Below are 20,122 nucleotides of genomic sequence, written 5' to 3'. Positions count from 1 at the left end.
AGATGTTGATATTATACCCACTTAAGTTCTTAACTACACACAATCATCTAATGTGCCAGACCCCAGGGCACTTGACTGAGTTATGCTAACTACTGACATGGAATTAAAAGATGAAAACTTCTGTGATTCTCAGAGATTAAATTACCAAATAACCAATGTAATTTCCATACACTAACTCAAAATAAAGTTCATTATTATATGTCTTATGCTTCTACCACCAACACAGATATCTATTTAAATATATTAACAAAAGCAGCAGTAATATCTTATGTTTGAAGATAATTTTCAGTTTAGAAATCATTTCATACATATTATTATTTGATGCATAAAAATTCCAAAGTGTGCAGCCAAGATTTTATCCCCATTTTTCATCTGAGCAGGATGTGGCTCAGTCATAAGGTGACATGGTTAAGTTGACCTGTCTTGTAAGTCACAGAAAGATAACCCTGTTTTGTGGATTCTAATCCAGTACTTCAATTAGTAAGACCATTCAGTTTGTCAGTAAATATAGATAATCCTGTTGAAAACTCAACAGGATTAGAAATCCGTTTAAAGTATTGAGAAGTGCATAGTCTCTTCGCAGGCATCATAGGTATTCTCCTGAACTCATTGTGATGGAAAAACTAAAATGAAAGTGGAAATAAAGGATATTAGTTTGGCTCATTCTTTCCTGTTTGCCAGAGTGTAGATAAATAATTAAATTGCTGTGTAGAAGAAATAGCAGTTTCATTCTTCCTAATGAGCCTCTTCTCTAAAAAGGTAAAAAAGATAGGTAAATAGCTTGAAGGGTGAAAAGGTAAAAGGAAGGTGAATTGTGTCTTGAGCCCAATAATAGTATTTAACAAAGACTCAAAACTTCATGAAATAGAAAACATAATTGATTTAAACCTTTGTTAAACTAAGTACTTTGAATTTCAGAGTTCTTACACTACAATTAGGACTGTGGTTTGCTTCTGTATATAAAAATTGGTATTAACTGATTTTTCTTTCACATCTGTGCTTGTCAATCTATTGAGATTGTTACATAATCTCGAGCATGTTTAATATATAAAGTTGTTAGTGAATTTGACTGTTTCCTATTATTTGATGTTGGAAGCTACATAGTGCAATAAGTAACAGCATAAAATCTGGAGCTGCACTCTCTCTAGAATTCCAGTCAAGTTCAAATCTTAGTTCTGTGACTAACTCATTGAATGACATTGGTAATACTTTGCCATTCTATACCTCAGTTATGTCATCTGTACTTTACACAGTAGCTTTAAGGATTTTCTGGATATTGGGAGTGCTTAGTGTTAGCAAAGTGGTAAGCAGTATTAACATTTAAAATTTTATTTAGCTACATTATGTTCTCTTTATACTTTTAATTGATTTGTTTTGACTAATTTAACTTGTCATTTCAAGCTAAAAAATCAAACTATTTCAGAGAATTAGACAATTAGCATATTTAAGTTAATTAATTTTTTGGTATGTGCCATTAGCCAATGTAGTGACAGAAGGTAGGACCAATGAACTATTACATATTAGATTAGGGGATTATAAAACAAACATATTTAATTTGTTTTTCCAGTTATCTATTACTATGTGACAAATTACCCCAAAATATAATGTCTTAAAAATTGCGATTTATAAATGTTATATTTCATGAATCTGAGTCAGATATCGCAACAGGTCATAGGAGACACATTTAATCTCATTTTAACAATCTGGGACCCCAGGTAGCATGATAGAAAATTGGCTGGTAACTGGAATGCACAGGAACCAGCCACATGTCATCTGATCTTCATCTTCATATTGTCTTTCTCTCTCTGTCCCTCATATTCTCTCTCTCTCTCTGATTCCCCATCTCTGTCTTTATTTCTCACTCTTCCCTTCCCTTCTTCCCATTCTGCTGCCCCTCTCTTGCTCTTTTTCTCCCTCCTTTTCTCCCTATCCGCTTCCTTTCCATCTCACTCTCTCCCGGGCTGCTTCTCCACATGGTTATCTTGGGTTCCTATAGCTCTGCATTCTCTGGCTAGTTATGTTTCTTAGATTGCAACACAGAGCTCCAAGAAAACAAGTGGAAAATGCATTTTCTTAGAGGCTGGGCCAGAAATTGGCAGCTTATCACTTCCATCTTACTTAACTGTTTAAATCAGTCATAAAGTAGATCAGATTCAAGGGAAGAGGACATAGATTTATCAGCCAACCACTTTTGCTGAACATGGTCATATAGGAGGAGAACAGAGGCAGGGAAACCCAGAGCCCTTTGCTCCCACTCCTTCCCAACTCATTGACCAGCTTTGGAGAAGGTGCTGGTAGGATGGGAAGAACCTCTTGAGAAGTCAAATAAAATTGCCAAATGGGTTCAGGGCAGCACTTCTATTGCTCCAGTGGGAACAAAATACCTGCACAGGCATGAGCTTCAGAGCAGGAACCTTGTAAATCTGAGGTGTCTGCACAAGAGTTAACGGCTCTGACATATGCACTGAAAGCTGATATTTCACAATTAAAATGAATGGTAAAATTTTTTTTAAAAAAAGAAGTATAACAATGCACAGCCATCTTTATTTTTCATACTAGTTTATTTTAGGCCTCGTATTAGTACATTAATTGCTTTACTTCTCATTTCTAGTAATTTAAAATTTTTTTTAAAATTCTGGGTCAAAACAAATTCATTAAATTTGAATATGTATAACATTCTAGAAATTCAAAGCCAATTTAAATAATTGTGTATATAGAAATATTGTAGGATGAAAAAATCATAAATGTTAATCATAAAAAGATAATTCATAAGTCAAAAAAAAGGAAAAGTGAAGAAAAGAGTAGTGAAAAGAAAAAAAATTTCCACAGAATTTTTCAGTTTTTTGAGTCTGTATAGTACATTGGGTTTTGCCAATGTATTTACAACAAATAAAATATAATATGATCAAATTATCCAAATTTTAAAATAAGGTGACTTCTGCATATTCAAGGAAAGAGAAACTATTACTAGCACCCCCAGCCTCCAACATTAAAATGAGCAACTTTTCTTTTTTTTTTTTTAAATATTTTTTTTTATTGGTTGTTCAAAACATTACAAAGCTCATGGCATATCATCTTCCATACATTTGATTCAAATTCTAACTACCTTTTCACTGTAGTGGAATCATCTTTACCCTAAATTTAACTTATTGTTTTATCATTGGTAATTTTCTTTCCAATTCGATTTCCAAACCACTTTACATATAAAAGTAAATGTGTTCATTGTTTGATAATATGTTTCTAGAAAATCACCTTGCTTTGTTTTGAATTCCTCTACTAGCATTTAAAACTCTTTGCAATCATTTACATATTTAAATATCCTTTGGTTTCAAACACCCACATCTGAACTTGAAAAACATTTTGTGTGTGTGGGTGTAGTCCGCGGGAATTTGTCAACTACTGCAATCTATTTATTAGTATTATATTATTTTACCTCAGTGATGAGCTATTCAGTTCCCCATTTCAGTATCTTGATAAAAATGTTTTTTAAATTGTATTTAATCACAAATCTTGAGATATTAGCTCAATAGAATAGAAGAAGAAGAGTGAGGGGAAGGAGGAGGAAAAGAAAAAGGGGGAAACATGAACTGAAATTAAATCTCATGTATTAATTTGTTGAGATGAACCCAACGACTATGTATGACTGTAGTGCTCTAATAAAAGTAAATAAATAAATCTTAAGGTATTCATCTGATGCCCATACAATATCCACTCATGAAATTTAAAATCAATAACTGAGCTAGATCATTACCTAAAAGTATTGGGTTATTTAGAGCACAAAAGGACACTTTTCAAGTCAACACCATTATCACTGATAAAGAAAGTTTCAAATCTCAGTTGGGGTGTGAAGGAGCTGCATTTCTTGAAACTTACACTGTGTAGTTTTGTAGATCAATATTACACACATATTTGTTTTACACTTGAACATAACAAATGTGTGTCATCAGAGAGTAATTAAGATTCATAAACAGATATAATAAAATTTCACCCTGACAACAGAATTTATTTAAAAGTATCCCCAACCCTGTTCTCAAAGAGGCTAAATAATTCTCCTGCTTGAATATTTGAATGAATTTCTGCTTCTTTTTTTAATTCAAGACATAACTCAAACATCAAATTTTCTTATAGCTGATTGGGAATGGTGAAAATACCTATATTTGCAACTGATAATATTTAGTGGAAACTTTTTTTTACAAAATATATTCTCGTGATCTATTGGCATTCTAATGGGAAATCTAGTGAAATCTTATCCATTTTGTCTTACTTATTATTGACTTTAGTTATTTCAGAAACTCTACCAACCAAGAAGTACTTTTGGAGAGCAGTCAACCTGCATGTTGTTTATTTAATTTTCATAGATTTGTTCTCTGCTATCCTTTGTTTATCTATCCTACAATCCAGTCAGTTATCACTATTATGAAAAAGCATAATTGCTTTTTTTTTTTGGCAGTATTGACAATGGACCCAGCTATATTGAGCTACATCTTCAGGTCTTTCTCTTTTTTATTTTAAGTTCTCCCTAAGTGGCCCAATGTGGCCTCAAACTTGTGAATCCTCAGCCTCATGAGTAGCTGGGATTTTAGGCATGTACCAAAGCACCCAGCTACATTGTTCTAAAAATGTATTATTTCCTCTAATTTACTTTTTGAAAGATCACATCCAATACTTGGGGTAAAATTAATCAAAGAGCCATTACAACACTGACATGTTGTAATGATTTAACTTAGAATATGTTCAGTTCAACATTTTTAATACCACTTAAATTTAAGGAACTCAACATACACACACTGATGTTTCCAAAGATATTTGGTGGGTTTTGTTTTTCTCTATGATATTTATTGCTAACTTATGTTAGTTTTTATAATAAATGTTATTTTTATCTAGCTTTTATGTAGTAATTTTATAATTTGACCTAAACCTTACTGTCAGTAGAAATTTTTAGACTTTTCTAAAAATATTAGTTTATACTTTGTGTAATCCTCAAATATTCTTCTAATGAATATGATTTCCCCATTTTAGATAAAATATTTTTATTATTCTCAAGACTCTAATAAATATGAATTCCATGAGGGTTTTTACTTCTGATATTTATATTTTCTACTTTTTCTACTAGTATATTGTTCTTATCACCAAATTTACACGATTTTAAAATTCTGATAAATTATCTAAAACTTTAAGGAGTGACAAATTTAAAATTGTTTCTCTATAATATACTTTTTAAGGAATATTATTAAGGGATTTGGGAATAAAGGAACTTTCTTTAGGGACAAGTATTCAGCTTTAAAGATTTCATTTTTACTTGAACACCTTGATAAATATGTATAGAATGGTAGAGTAAAATAAAAATCAATATTCCACCTATATGAAGGTAGATTAGATGAAGACAAATGGAAAAGTTAAAACTGATAAATACCAAAAATATGTATTAAAAGATATTTCAGAACAAATCTTGAGGGTTTTTTTAATATATATGGTTTTATAAATTATTTTTTGGCAAGTAAAATCTTAAATATTCTCCATAATGTTCCTAAGAAAACAAATTGGCTATCTGACACAGTATTATTGCATTTTGATTATGGAAGCATTAAAAGCCACCAAAAACAATATTTCTCATCTCTCATCTGGATTAGTTATGCAAACTTACTTTAAATTTCTATAACGATATTTAAGAACTTAAAAGCTAAATGTATGGAGCAATTAATTCATTAATTTCTTCATTCAATCATCTGGATCATGTATCATGAGAGCCTACAATATGCTAGGCCTAAGAACACTGTTTTAAACAGTGGGGATATAAAGGTTAACAGATGAGCAAAATAACTACACATTTTTTAAAAGGCCTCTCACAGCATCTGCGAGATTACTTGAAATCATAAACCTAACATTGCCTTGGATTAAATTTAGCACTACCTATTGAAAATTGCTTCTTAAATTAAGAAATAATGCTAGCTTACATGTCTGCTGAAGCTGTACATGTAAGAGTTGTACATGTTATTTTGCTTCATCCTTACAGAAAGCCCCATCCTTTTAGATGGATACAGATATCCTCTTTTTCACTAATGAACTAACAACTAAGTATCCACTAGATTCATTCTAACACCTAAACTTGGTTTCTAAAGGTCACACTATAATAATTTGACCATTTCTCTAACAGTAAATATAGCCACTATTTTACACAGTTACTTTTTTATGTCCAGGTTATCTTCTTTGTGAAAATGAGTTATAAATGTTTAATTCCATATCAATTTTCCTCTGCCATCAGATATGCTTTTGCACCATCTTATACTGTTGCTCATCATTTAATCTTCAGGGAATGCATTTAATTTTCACTTTAGGTGCAATAAAATACATATTAGAAGAAATGTATCAAAAAAGCATTTATTTTGGATTACTGAGAATAATCAAGAGTTGATTGAAGTAAATTATAGCCAGAGTATACTAAATGATACTTCTCCACAAGTACAGTCAGAATGTACTTGTGTATTTAGAATAATTGTTTCCGTGTTTTTCTTGCTTTTGCATATTTTTAAATTTTGACATAGCAGTGGTTAATTTTTATCTAAGGAAAACAGTTCAGAACACCCTACCCACTATCTTAGGTCACCCTACCAATGAACTTAACCACTTGCCTCCTCAAATTACTCTGTGTTGTGCATTTTAATGAATATGAAAAATATGCAGCTTTCTTGGTTTCTGGCAACAGAACACATCTGTGACTATTATTATGGATGTCCAAAATGTAGATTTCAAGGCAGAGTAGAACCTCTCAACCTCAGGATGGCTGGAACCAGGAAAGCTGAGGTTATTCAATTTCAATGCAGTTTCTCTTTTTGTTGCTCCTTATCAATCACTAAGAAGAAATCTGTGATCTTTCTAGTTTGCTCTCATTTCTGGGATGATGGGCCCCATCTGTGCCTGCTAATGGGGTATATGTGATCCCAGGAAATACAATGTGAGCTAGAAGTCATCCCAGCATGTGCAGCTACATTGAAGCAGCAGTTTCATTAGTCCAATTCCCAGTGATATGTGACCAGAGCTGTACTGGACGCATCCTGTGTTAAATGGTTTAGGTTTTCCTTTCTGGATATCAATAAACTGACATTTGCTATATATCCAGCGCTCCTTTGACTTTTCATTTTGCTTTGTTTTATTTTTTGAGGAAAACATTCAACTCATATTTGAGAAAATTGCAGTCTACTTAGAGATATTTATTAAATACATTGAAATAACTGGAAGAGGGAAACAGATCTTATAAAAGAATATGATACAGACTGTTTAAAGAATAAAGAGGGTTTTTTTAAATTTAATATGCCTAGGTTTTCCTTTTGTATAATATCTTTTATAATATTAAAAATGCCAATCTTAAATGTATTTTAATCTAAAATATGAGTCATGATTGAAAAATATACAGTCAGACAGGAAGATTATAAAACATCTCATAAACACTGACTAATGAAGAATCTTTTAAGAGGTTTAATTTCCCCAAAGAATATGAATGTATTTTTTTCTAAAATTCTGAAAGTTCATCTATTATTTTCAAATATTACAAAGCATTAACACATATTGATCACACATTAGAACCAAAAAAAAAAAAAATTCAATGAACTCCATCTAGTAAAAATCTCACTATGACAGGTGAAAGAAAAATAGAAGAAAATATATCACCAGATCAGGGGAAACACCAGCACCAAGTCATGTAACTGGGAAATCCTAGGACAGCTTATGAGGGTCACGACTGGGAAGTCTCTAGCAGAGTGTCCTTTCTAGGAGTTAAACTCTAAAGTCTTATTCCCAGTGAGACTCTTTAAATACGAGTTAGAACAAAGAAAGCTCTGTTCTAACAAACTGTGTGACTCAGTGATCCTGTCATGGACACTTTGTCCCCTTCCCAAAGGGAGGGAGTGATAACCTTGAGATAAATAAATGTCTCTGAATTCTTCAGAGTGAGCTAAACCCTTCAAAGAGTATGCATTCTACAGATGTCTATCAAGGATGTGAGAAAGTCACAGCAGGCCATGACAGGAAGATCTTTAATATTTTCCTTAGTCCTCTAATGGCTCACAGCAGAAGAGAAGGGGCCTACCTTTCTGGCACAGAAATAATTATAGAATTCAGTTGGTGGGTAGAACTTTGGTGACTATGTAAGCCAAAACCTATGAGGGTGCCCTAAAACCTCATACATAGTGAGAATTCAGCAAATGTATATAGAACATATGGGTTTTAATTTACTTAATTTATTATATGAATACATCAGACTCTTGAAGGCGACATACCAAGGTACACAACAGAAACAGAATCGTAATCACATCCAAGATAGGAGCATTCCAATCCAGAATTCTGTATGTGTTGCTCCCCATGGACTCAGGCCATGTTACCTGATTGTAGACTGATTCAGCAGAGGTACTCAGCACCTGAGCTATTTTTTTTTTCCACAAATTTACAGTTTGCAAATCCAATGCAAAAGGATCCAAACTCATGGAGGAGCATCCTTTTTAGTGTCTGTGAAAAAACTGGTGCCTACGAACATAAAGCTGAATTGAGTATTCTAGGTAAATCTTATTGTTCCAGTTTGACTCCCAGCAGATTGATTCTCAGCACCTGGAAAGGAACAGTCCTAGCTGAAGCTCCAGGATCTTCCCATAGGAAGGGAACCATAAGTAAAGGTCAAATTCTCCAGAGAATGATACATATATGCCCTGTCTGACAATGCCTTACATTTTTTGAAATGTGTACATGGGAACATATAAAATAGAAACTGTATATTTTATTTTAGGAAATGGTATTCATAACAATATATTAAAATTGATTGTTACTATGTCCCCACAGTTGGTGTTATTTTCTATCTTAATCCAAGGAGAGGTAGGGCAAGCATTACAGTGTGACTGCAGGTGCCCTGGGTCCAATGAGCACCCTTTATATCTATCCACAGTTCAATGTGCTTTGCCACCTATGGAGTTAAGCTTTTAGAACTACACTTTATGTAATTTATTTGCTGCCTGACAACCTGTCCTGACCAGAAGAGATTGCAAGTGATAATCCTGGATCTGACACAGAGAATTTTTAAAAATCATATTTTTTGAAAATCAGTAAATACTTAGAAACGATAGATAATACACCATATGAAAACATATGGATATAGCCATTGCAGTCACTTAAGTGTGAAATTGGTAAATTTAAATTGTATGTGGAAATCAATATGCTAATAAGCTAAGCATGAAACATAAGGAGTTAGAAGGCAATGTAATTAACACAAAGAAAGTAAAGAGGGGGAAGAAAATAATTTATAGTAAAAGCAGGAATTAAATGTAATAGGAAACAGAGGAACAATAGAGAGGGAAACAAAGCCAAATGTTCATTCAAATGTCTGGAAAGTTTGATTATTAAAATAAAATACAAAAAGAAATAATATTAAGGGTGATAGAGGAATTTTACTACAGATTCAGCAAAGATGAAAAGCACGTCAGAAAACTTCATGAAAAATAGAACGTATTACCAAGCATTGTTAATGGTATACCTGTCATTCAATTAGCAGTTCCATTATGACACAAACTTATGGTACAAACTCCAGAAAAGCATGCACATATACTCTGTTAAAACATGTTCAGAATTCAGCCTGCCAGAATGAGTACTGAGAGCTAGATGGCTCTGTGCTAAGCATGGTCTCTACCTACTGACAGCTACTTTGAATTGGAGTTGATGTGTCAGCCGAAAGGCAATTAGCCATAGCTCTGAGTTAATAGTGTCCTGGGCTTGTCATGGATGAAAGCTAACTCGGTTTCCCAAGAGCTTAAAAACACCAGAAGGACAGAGGGCTGCTGTGTACTGTGAGAGAACTCCCAGTGAGAGACTGCTTTGTGAGGCCTCTTCTGCGACAGGCTAGCAAGATAGAAGATGTAGAAGAAGGCAGCTGCCATCATGTTGGTAGCGTCTGGCTGAGGACCCGTTTCAACACCCTTCCTGCTCGAGCATTTTTATTCTGGGGATGTAGCTACAAATGCACTTGAATATATAACAGCAGAAAAGCTAAAAGCTACCTGCAGAAGGTGTCCTTTACTCCTTGTAACTTTACTAAATAGGAAATTACTATTCAGCTGTGTATTTGTGAAGCAAAAAAAGGTATAATGTGTAATTATTATGGAGGCTATTCTAAGAGTAAACTTTTGAATTCTTACCTCCTCGGTTCAGGGATAGAATTCAATTCCTTTTTCATGACTTTACAATTTATCTCTCAGTCATCAACTCATTTCATATTGTGAGGCAGCATTCAAAATACACCATAACTCTTATGTTGCAGAAAATTCTATGAAAAGTGGATATTCTCCTCTTGCATATAGGATGTAAAAATTCAAATGTTCTGAAAATTTATTCTAGAAGCAATATCATTTCTTCTAATAGTCTACGTTTTTCTCTATAATATGGGTTTAATCTCCTTCATTATAAAAGCCTTGATATTAGCCAACTCCTTCCTTCAAACCTTTGTAGATAATTATGGCCATCAATGATTTAGAGACCTTGTTTTATTTCTTTAGAGTTCATGATTGGTAGGTAAATATTTATTTGCTTTCTACTCTCAAAATTACACAGCGATAAATATGTTGCAATTTTTCTGTTTTTTCTTTTTTAGTCAAAATATTACTGTCATTAACACATTTTTCTTTGTATTTCCTATTCAATAAAGAGTTTTATTATTTTGGGTAGAGATAGCAAATTAGATTCTTCAGTTTGACACTGAATAACCATACAGAATATAAAGTTCTGACAAATAAGGCCATAAAGTTTAAAAATGATCTTTACAATAAGAACTTTTTTTTTTCAGTAGCTTAAGGGAAATGATTTTCATAGTTCTAAATCTTAAAGCATCACCGGTAAATACATGAAAGTTGGCATATTGTATGTGTAGATTTTTATAACTTTGTTTGTTAGTCTGGATCTCCCTGACTACTCCTGAATAGCTATAGTTTCCAGGCAAACCATAAAAGAAATCTCAATGGGAATATTATAGACAGAATTTAAACATCAAATAAGGGATTGGGTTAGTTGCTTTGAAAGTCACTTTCATCCCTGAAAGTTTTGAGTGAGATTTATGAAAAGAATAGAAAAAATAACTTAAAGACCTGTTGACCTGGTTTGATCAAAATTCTTGGTACCTGAAGTATGAAAGACTTTTTTTTCAATTTTGGAATGTTTGCCTCTACATAAGATACTTTGGGATGGGACCTAAGTCTAAACACAAAACTCATTTAAGTTTCATATACCTTATACACATAGCTTGAAGTTAATTTGGTACAATATTTTTAGTGCACTTGTTTTTTGGGTTTTTTTTTTTTTTTGGTACCCAGAGTTGAACTCAGGGGCACTCCACCTCTGAGCCACACCCCCAGCCCTTTTTTCTCTTGTATTTTATTTAGAGACAGGGTCTCACTGAGTTGTTTAGTACCTCTCTTTTACTGAGGTTGGCTTTGAACCTGCAGTCCTCCTGTCTCAGCCTCCTAAACTGCTGGGATTACAGGTATGCACCATTCCGCCCAGCAGTGCACTTGCATTTTGACTGTGACACATCAAATAAGGTCAGATGTGGAATTTTCCATCTGTGGCAGCACATCAACCCTCAATAATTGTTTCTGGAGCATTTCAGATTTTGGATTTTCAGATTAGAGATGCTCACTCTGTTCAATGTCTTTCAGATATCTTACTAAAATATCATTATAAAGTTATTGTCTGATAACTTAGCATGTCTCTTTTAAGTTATTGTGTAATGACTTTATAATACAAAAACAGTATCAAGTTTAATTTGTCCCACAACCAGCATCTTGTGGAAAACCCTTACAAGGACAGGTTAAGTGAACTATTCTGTTCTAAAATAATGGGCAAGAAAGTCAAATAAAGGACACTGTCTGACTAGATCATTCAGAACACCCTGGCAAATCCTGTTGCCCTTAGTGAGGCTAAATAGCTTAGTTAACACAGGTTATGAAACGCCAAGCCTGTGTGACCCTGCCTCTGATCCCACAGGTATGCTAAGCCTTTCATACCTTTCCATGTCTTCAGTGTTCCTTCATGGGAAGATTATTTTAAATTCTATCTCATAGCTACTATGTAACTTGTACATTTTTAAAAATATAGTAATATAGATAGGGAAGGAGTCAATTCTCCCTCAAGGGAAAAAAATAATCCTTTTATTTATTAAAGTTGGCTTAGCTTCAGTTACAACTAATGGTGAATCACTGAGTTACAGATCAAAGCAATTGATTTCTGGATAAAAGATTTCAAACTTTAAAAACAATTAATTTATTTTTCCTTTCACCCACAGGTCTACCCACGGATAGCGCCGGCATTTTGGCACTACCTGCGGGTAGAAGTGAGTAGCGGGTACTTGAATTCTCCCCTCTCTGCTCCTGGTACTCTGCTGGCGTGTTCTGATCTGATGTGCCCATTGTATTCAAGATGCAGCTGTCATTCTGTGTAAATGTACTCTCATGCCACCACCATTACTTAGAGTTGGATAAGAAATCTAGATCACCAACAACCCAAGTGCAGTTTCTAGAAGAGTAACTATCTTCCTTAATAAATTTCCCAGTCAAGGCCATATCACATGTATCGTACGGTGAAGTATTATATGCTAAATTATGGGAAATCATGTTTTTACTTCTTTTTAATCAATGTTTCTGATATTCAGAGCATAGTTCCTCAGTTTAACTTAGGAATGTCTCTGTGAAAAGGTGGGGTCCTGTTGCTTTATTTCCTTTCTTTTTCTCTGTCCCCAGGAGCATGAGCAGCTCACCTATTCATCCACGAGGTCCAAGGCCCCCAGTGTCATCATCACAGGTCTCAAGCCAGCCACCAAGTACATATTTCATATCCGAGTGAGGACTGCAACAGGATACAGTGGCTACAGTCAGAAGTTCGAATTTGAAACAGGAGATGAAAGTAAGTTTTACACAATGAAATAAAATAAGATGTTCATTTAGGACCATTCTAATTTGACCTGATGTTTTAAAACCAGGTGTCCCAAATTTTTAATAGCTTCTCCAAATAGGATTCTGTTCATGTAAATATTCATACAGTCATTCAAGTTAATGTTTCTGTGCCATCATTAAATATTTCCATGAGACGTTTGCTCTATCACAATCATAATGTGACCCAAATCAGTCCCTTTATGCAGAATTCATCACTCACACTATCATGCAGAGTCTCAATGGATGGTGTTAGCCTAATTGTTAACCAGTCTTGGCACAGTGATATGATACTAATGAAAACTTGGAAGAGAATGAAACCATGAGCAAATTATTTGAGCTGTTAGTTCAAAATTGTGCAGCTTTGGCTTGTTATCTCAGGTCAATAAAAACAGAATGAGGAGCTACATTCCACCCAAGTTCATATTATAAGTTTATATATAGATGCATGGTCTTAATTAGAAATTCATGTTAATTGCATTGCCTCAATGTACTGAAAACCAAAATGGGAAATGAAGGGAATGAGGTCCAACATCATGCAACACAGGTTTTGAAATTTCTATCTCATTCTAAACTCAGCTCTATTATGGAATTCCTTTTAACTTTCAGAAATCCATCTTGCTACTATCTTTGTCAGGATAATACGTAACACTTTCACATAGTGTAATTCTATGGGAAAAAGTCCAAATATCTAATAATAATAATAAAAATCTGTTCCTATCATTGTTAAACTATAAAAATTCAGGAAAAGAAAATTTATTATGGTAATTCTTTGTGGAAAACAACAATAATAGCTACCATTTACTGAGCCCCTAATAAATGCCTGAAATGAAGTATTTTACATGAATTATCTCATTCAAACATTTTCACATCCAATGAGACAAGCATTACTTTCCTCATTTAAAAAATAAGAAAACAGAAGCATAGAAGAGTAGAGAATTTGTTCAAGTTTATGCATATGGTAAGAAGTTAAAGTAAAATTTGAAATTGAGGGTTATCTTCTTCTAAAACCTGGTCTTTTAACTAGTCCATCATCCTGCAAAGTCCTATCATTTGTGTTATTCTAAAGTGCTACAGGTAATGCATGAAATATGATATGTTAAGAACTTTGTAATGTTTTGAACAACTAATAAAAAAATAAAATTGGGGCTGGGGATGTGACTCAAGTGGTAGCACGCTCACCTGGAATGCTTGCAGCCCAGGTTTGATCCTCAGCACCACATACAAACAAAGATGTTGTGCCCGCTGATAACTAAAAAATAAATATTTTAAAAAAATTTAAAAAAATAAACTAAATGAATTTAAAATAAATAAATAAACTGCTACAGGTACGACCATGAAATAGGTCACAATTTCTCCAGCTGGAAGGGAAGCTGCTTTAAATTCTATGAATGTTTTGTTATTGTTGTTTCATTGATGAAGAATATCGACCCATAAGTACTTCTCTGTTATGATTACATCAAACTACAAAGTGGAAGGGCACTGGCCTATTCACTAAGGAATACAGTTGTAGGAATGAAAATAAACTAATGAGTCAAAATGAATACTTGTTATGTGGATATTTAATATTAATGACAATAATTTATAATCCTGAATCATAACTTCTCAAACTGGAGATTGAATTAGTGGGAAAAGAACACAATGATTACAAAACCACAATACAATCAATATAAAAATATTCAAAGAAATATCCCTACTATAGTCCTGCTGACTGATGTTTCATAACCAAATGTTAAGCATCAGTCAATACAAGGAGAATTTGGTTTAAGGAAGAGTTAGGTCAGGCTATTTGGGGGTTTCATTGTATTTACCTTTAAAGGTATTATTTACCACAAATTTATTTCACAGCCAGGTACAATTAGCAATCTTTGTTTTCTTATTTTATTTTATAGATGAAAAAATTTACTCAACATATAAAAGTCTGACATTTTTAGAATTTCATTATTAAATGAGAAATATATTCTTACAAAAACTCATTGTACAAAATCTAAGTAAGTCATTTGGGTTCCTTTGGGGCCTGTAGAGAAGGAAATCTTACTTTGATAAAAAGTAAATTCTAAGTATTTAAAAAATTATTTGATTTCAGCTTTAAATTTCAATAATCATAATTTCAGGACAAAAATTCCTTCAGTTGTTATATAGAGAAAAAAATCCTTTCTTGGTTGAAAGGTCCCATACTCACCGATGACTCGGTACAATAATAACTCATTCAACAAAATGTACATGGCACTTAATGTTCTGTGTCATATTCTGTGAGGCCCTGGGGATAAAAAGTAATAAGACCTATAGTTTTTGTTCCCCTAATTTACAATCTAGATTTGTGGGCAGCAAAATACTAGATTAGTGTCATATAACCATCTTAAAGATATGCAAAGGATTCCATGAGGGCCTGGAGAAGGGATCCCAATTTATCACAAGTGAGTCATGTAAAGCTTCTCAGGGTGAAAAGCCAGAGCTTACTCTAGAAAGAGCAATCATCAAGGAGGAACAAAAGCACTGGAGTCCAAGACAGCAAGAACAATTTGAAGAACAAATAATTTGTTGTGGCTGCAACAAGGAGATGTGAGTGATCAAATGGTAGAAGGTGAAGGTGGAGAGTTACAGAGAGACTGAGATGAGATGAAGGTACTTCTTTGGCTATGGTAAGGTGCTGGTGCACATCCTGAAGCTACTGAAGACGCATTGGAGGATCTGAGTTAGGGGTGGCATGACTACTACTAGGATGTGAAAGACTCCAGGATGAGCAATTTATACACATTATCTCCTTTATTTCCAACAACATCTTATCACTATAAAACTTATGTACCAAAATTAGTTAACTAGTGAGTGGAGGAACAAGATGGGAATCTAGAACCATCTGAGAATGGCAGCACAAGGTCAAAACTATGCTCTGAGTTACTGATTTGTTAATGCCACAGAAGAGACTTTGATTACACTCTTGAAGAGACAAAATGTCTAAGAATCTGAAAAGTGTGTTTGTCTAAAACTAGAGTTTGGGTATATAGAATAGCTCCTAAGTTAATTTACAGCCTAAGGGAAAATCACTTAAAGGATCATTTTTTATCTGGTTAGCTTTAAATTGCATTTTTAAAGCATGCTGTTTATGCCCAGAAGAGAATTTCAATGAATAATGTCATGGTAGGAATATGGGCAGGTTTACCATAAATTCAGGAATATGATGATGTGAATCCCAGTTGATGGCATCAGTCTTTTTCTCTACATACTCTCCTAGTTCGTGTTTAAATTTTTATAGCTTTTGTTTCTCGAGTAGTGCCTGAACTATTATAATGTCAACTTTATTATTTAGTTTTCTCTAGTGTATTCCATTTAATTAACTAAATTTATAATACATACATAAAGATCGGGTGTGGGTTGGGGAGAAGAGATTAGATTCTCTCTTATTTGATGGTATGTTTCAAATTTTTAAAAATAAGCAAGATGCAGTAGTAGTTTACAATCAACTTTTCTTTAGCTTCCCGTATTTTTTACTTTGTTCAGCTTCTAGATTGCTAACAACCAAAAAGATATAGCATAGAATATGAAATAATTTCTTTTCAGAATCACAGTGCTCTTACCTATTTGTGCTATATATCATAGTGGCATCAGGAAAACAATTATGGTGACTCCTCTTGCCCTTCCAGAACAGCAGTGGTTATTTTTGCATTGTCAGAATATGCTAGTGGAAAGTGGATAACAAATGTAAAGCTTACTAATTATCACTGCTAGACTATAAAATCACTTTATTTGAACTAGAGCTATAGATTTTTCACCTCCCTAGGTCTGTAGAATAATTGTATTATATAGGTAAATATGTAAAGAGTGATAAAGTAATATAGGAAGTAATAGTCACCCAATATTTTCCCTCTGTGTTTTAATGTTTTAACGTGCTCTAATATCTTACTAGACTTAAGAGTATAATGAAATATTATGTCCACTAACAGAATTTATTGAGTGTTAGTTGTATGCTGGCCTTATTATTAGGTACTGCATTATGTGTTACACTTGATCCTCCTCTGCTTTTTCAGAGAAGATGTAACAACATTATAATAATTACAGAATAAGTATTAATAAGGTGATAATATATAAATACTCCATATAAAGTTAAGTAAGAAGATAATAAGAATTTTCTTAAACTTAAAATAAATTTACATTATTCCCAAAGTATCAACCATAAACACATATCCACATACTTACTGGGCAAGTGCAGTCTTTTCTGGCTTATGTGAATGAAACAAAAGAAAATTTTTATTTTTTTCAAATTTGTTTTTAATTCTGTGCTTATTTTCTAGACTTCAGTGAGGAAAAATATGAGAATTAAAATAGTCTATTAATTATATACACATGCTATTGATGACTCCAAAACCTATTTAATATATTTTTAAATAACTTCTTAAAATTACAAATAATTTAAAGATAATGAAATCAAACACTTGTTTACTTAGAAGAAACATTTATCTAATATTTAAATGCACTTTGGAGAAATAAAATAATTTTACATGTTCATTTTTTAAAACCAAAATAAAATATTTTATGCTAGATTGTAGCCAGCCAGCTTGAGCCTTCTGTTTAAATACTGTAAAATAGCTTCTAAGCTATCAAAATCAAGCCAAATTCTTATTGTGAAGCCAATTTTTGAAAGAAAACTGGAATTTTACACATAATAATTAGCAATTTACCTCTTCCATTGCCCTAATGATTATCCAAATGACCCCAAGGAACTAATGCATTGCCAACCTATAAGCAATGTGTTCCTTTTTCCTGAAAGGATTAATTATAGCTTAAATTTTAACAACATATCAATTTAGGTCTTCACCTCTAGGCTACATAAAGCAGTTTTGTGCCACATCTGTCAACATTTTTATATGTATTATTTATCATGAATCAAATAATTGCCTAGGCTTATATCACAAAACATAATCACACAAAAGTCATCATGATCAGCGTTAGCAATATAAATTACTGAACCAGAGTACGTATTTCAAAATAAAATCTTATGTCATCTCTTATAAGTTTATAACAACAACAACAACAAAGTGTGGCATGTAGCTACAAAATGAATGATTTTAATCACTTAACTATTTTGAAAACACTCATAAGTTTTATCTATTCTAGTGTGGTTTGATATTTAAGCAATTTGAGTCATTTTAACAATTTATAGCTGGGAAATGATCCTGAAAATTAAGGTGCATGATGGGCTCCATTCTTTCTTCTCTAAAGCATTCTTTATGTTCCATTTGACTAATTTTTCTATACTCCATTTTGTACACTTAAACATTCTAGAAAGGTTATGTGATTGAAGACAATATATGCATTTATGAAAATGCCACAAAGAAACCCATTATTTTGTACAATTAGTGTGCACAATGAATCATAATTTTAAAAAAATAGGTAAGAAAAAACAACCATAGATTTTTGGAGGTTTTTCATTGAATAAAATGTAAATTTTTTAACAACTATTTGTCTTTCTTCAAACATAACCCACATTGACAATACTCCTGTCAAGTTTCTCTCAAATTAACATGTACTCTGGGAAAATTAAATTATAAATTAGATGCTTCATTTACAAAATGTTCTGTATCTTCATCATATCTAACTTCTTTAATGACTTTCAACTGGAATATTTAGATAACTATCATATTATACTTAGTTGGTCCTGCTCACATACTAGACTTCTTGAAATGCTCTCCATTAGCCCAGCAAGAAATCACAATCATTACTCTCCCCTAGGACTTTTCACAGTATTTTATTTTGCAAGGGTTTAATTCTTTACTAGGTTGTAAACTCTTTTGAGATCAAGAACGTTATATAAAGATCCATATATCTTTGTATCTCATAAAATATCCTTATACATAAATAGGTTCCAATAGGCATTTAATAAAGAAAAGATAACTTTTAAAACAATATGAAAGAATATTATGTTGCCTACCCGTTCAAAAAGAAAGGATCAAATCATTTTATTTGTCACAAATGAACAATACTGCTGGCTTTATTTGGAGTAAAAACCGAAAGTAGCTTGAATCATACAGAAACATAATGTATGACATTTTAATTATATATTAATTACTAATTTGAAAATTCAGAGATATTTTAGGTAGAACAAATGACTTTTTTGTTGTCAACACATTTTCCTCTTTAAATTTCTTTTTTTTTTTTTTAAAGAACTCCAGTGTGTTTGATTCAGTCTATGGGCTGAAATACCATCTGTACTGCTTCAGTTACTTAGGATGAAATTTGTTACATCATTATTAACAGCAGCCAAGAATTTTGGAATGCTCATTAATGGTGGAGCATGAAGCAGAAAGAGGACCAGCTGACCCTGGTGGAGCAATAAAAAAGTTAATTAATCAAACAGGAGGCAGATTTCATATTTATTACTACCCAAAGGAGGACAAATTTCAGTATATAAGAATTTAATTTGAAATAACCTGCAGTCAATAGTCCACTTCCAATGTTGGCAGCCATAACTATGTAAATGCAAAAACATCAATGGGAAAGAAGACTTTCCTAGCAGTTGGGTTGTCTGAATATAAAGTGCCTGCCTTATTAAGTAATGAAGTCCTCTCTTAGTAAGAATTTGTGCTGAGGGGCACTTGTTCAACAACTCTTAAGGGAAACCTGTGTTTTATTGAGGAGGTTAAATAGAAGTTTAGTGTCACTTCTAACATTAAGATTCCCTAACAACATAGTTGTTTAGTTCCATTTGTGTCCCAAGCACTATTCTGCTTTTTAAGGCTACTAACACACAGCTTTTGAAGTAGAAGCTATTATCATTCCCATTTTATGGATCAGGAAACTGAAGCATAAAGAAGGGCAATCAACTTACTAGTAATTCCCCACAGACAATAAGTGTTGGAAGGAAGAAATTGTGGCATTAGGCCCTTTTCATACTGATTCTGATAACTAGGATTGAGTTCCATTTCTACTCATTCAGTATTTTCATTTTTCTTACTTGCTTTGGTCCTTCTTTCAAATATTCTCCATGACTTTTTATTCTTATCTCCAATTCTTTACTATACCTTAATAATATCTCTGCTTAAAATATTGCATCTTTGACATTAAACACAGATTTTTCAGAACACTAATTATTTATTAATCATTGTACATCAAATTCAGAGAGCTATGCAGTATTTTAATGCAGATTTCTGTTTTAGTGCACACATGATAGACTA

At 32.8% G+C, this 20,122-nt stretch overlaps 1 protein-coding gene across 1 annotated transcript in view; it reads left to right on the top strand.

Annotated features, from left to right (window-relative positions):
- Window positions 1-20,122, top strand: part of Epha6 (EPH receptor A6) — a 785,836-nt gene that overhangs the window by 492,083 nt on the left and 273,631 nt on the right. Inside the window, exon 7 of the mRNA XM_076868894.2 lies at window positions 12,765-12,927. Coding sequence (XP_076725009.1) covers window positions 12,765-12,927 — 163 coding nt within the window. The remainder of the gene's footprint in view (window positions 1-12,764; window positions 12,928-20,122) is intronic.

Source organism: Callospermophilus lateralis, chromosome 10, assembly GCF_048772815.1.
Source record: "Callospermophilus lateralis isolate mCalLat2 chromosome 10, mCalLat2.hap1, whole genome shotgun sequence".
Lineage (NCBI taxonomy): Eukaryota > Metazoa > Chordata > Mammalia > Rodentia > Sciuridae > Callospermophilus > Callospermophilus lateralis.
The sequence above is the reverse complement of the archived record's forward strand: the minus strand, read 5'-3'. Positions and strand labels throughout refer to the sequence as shown.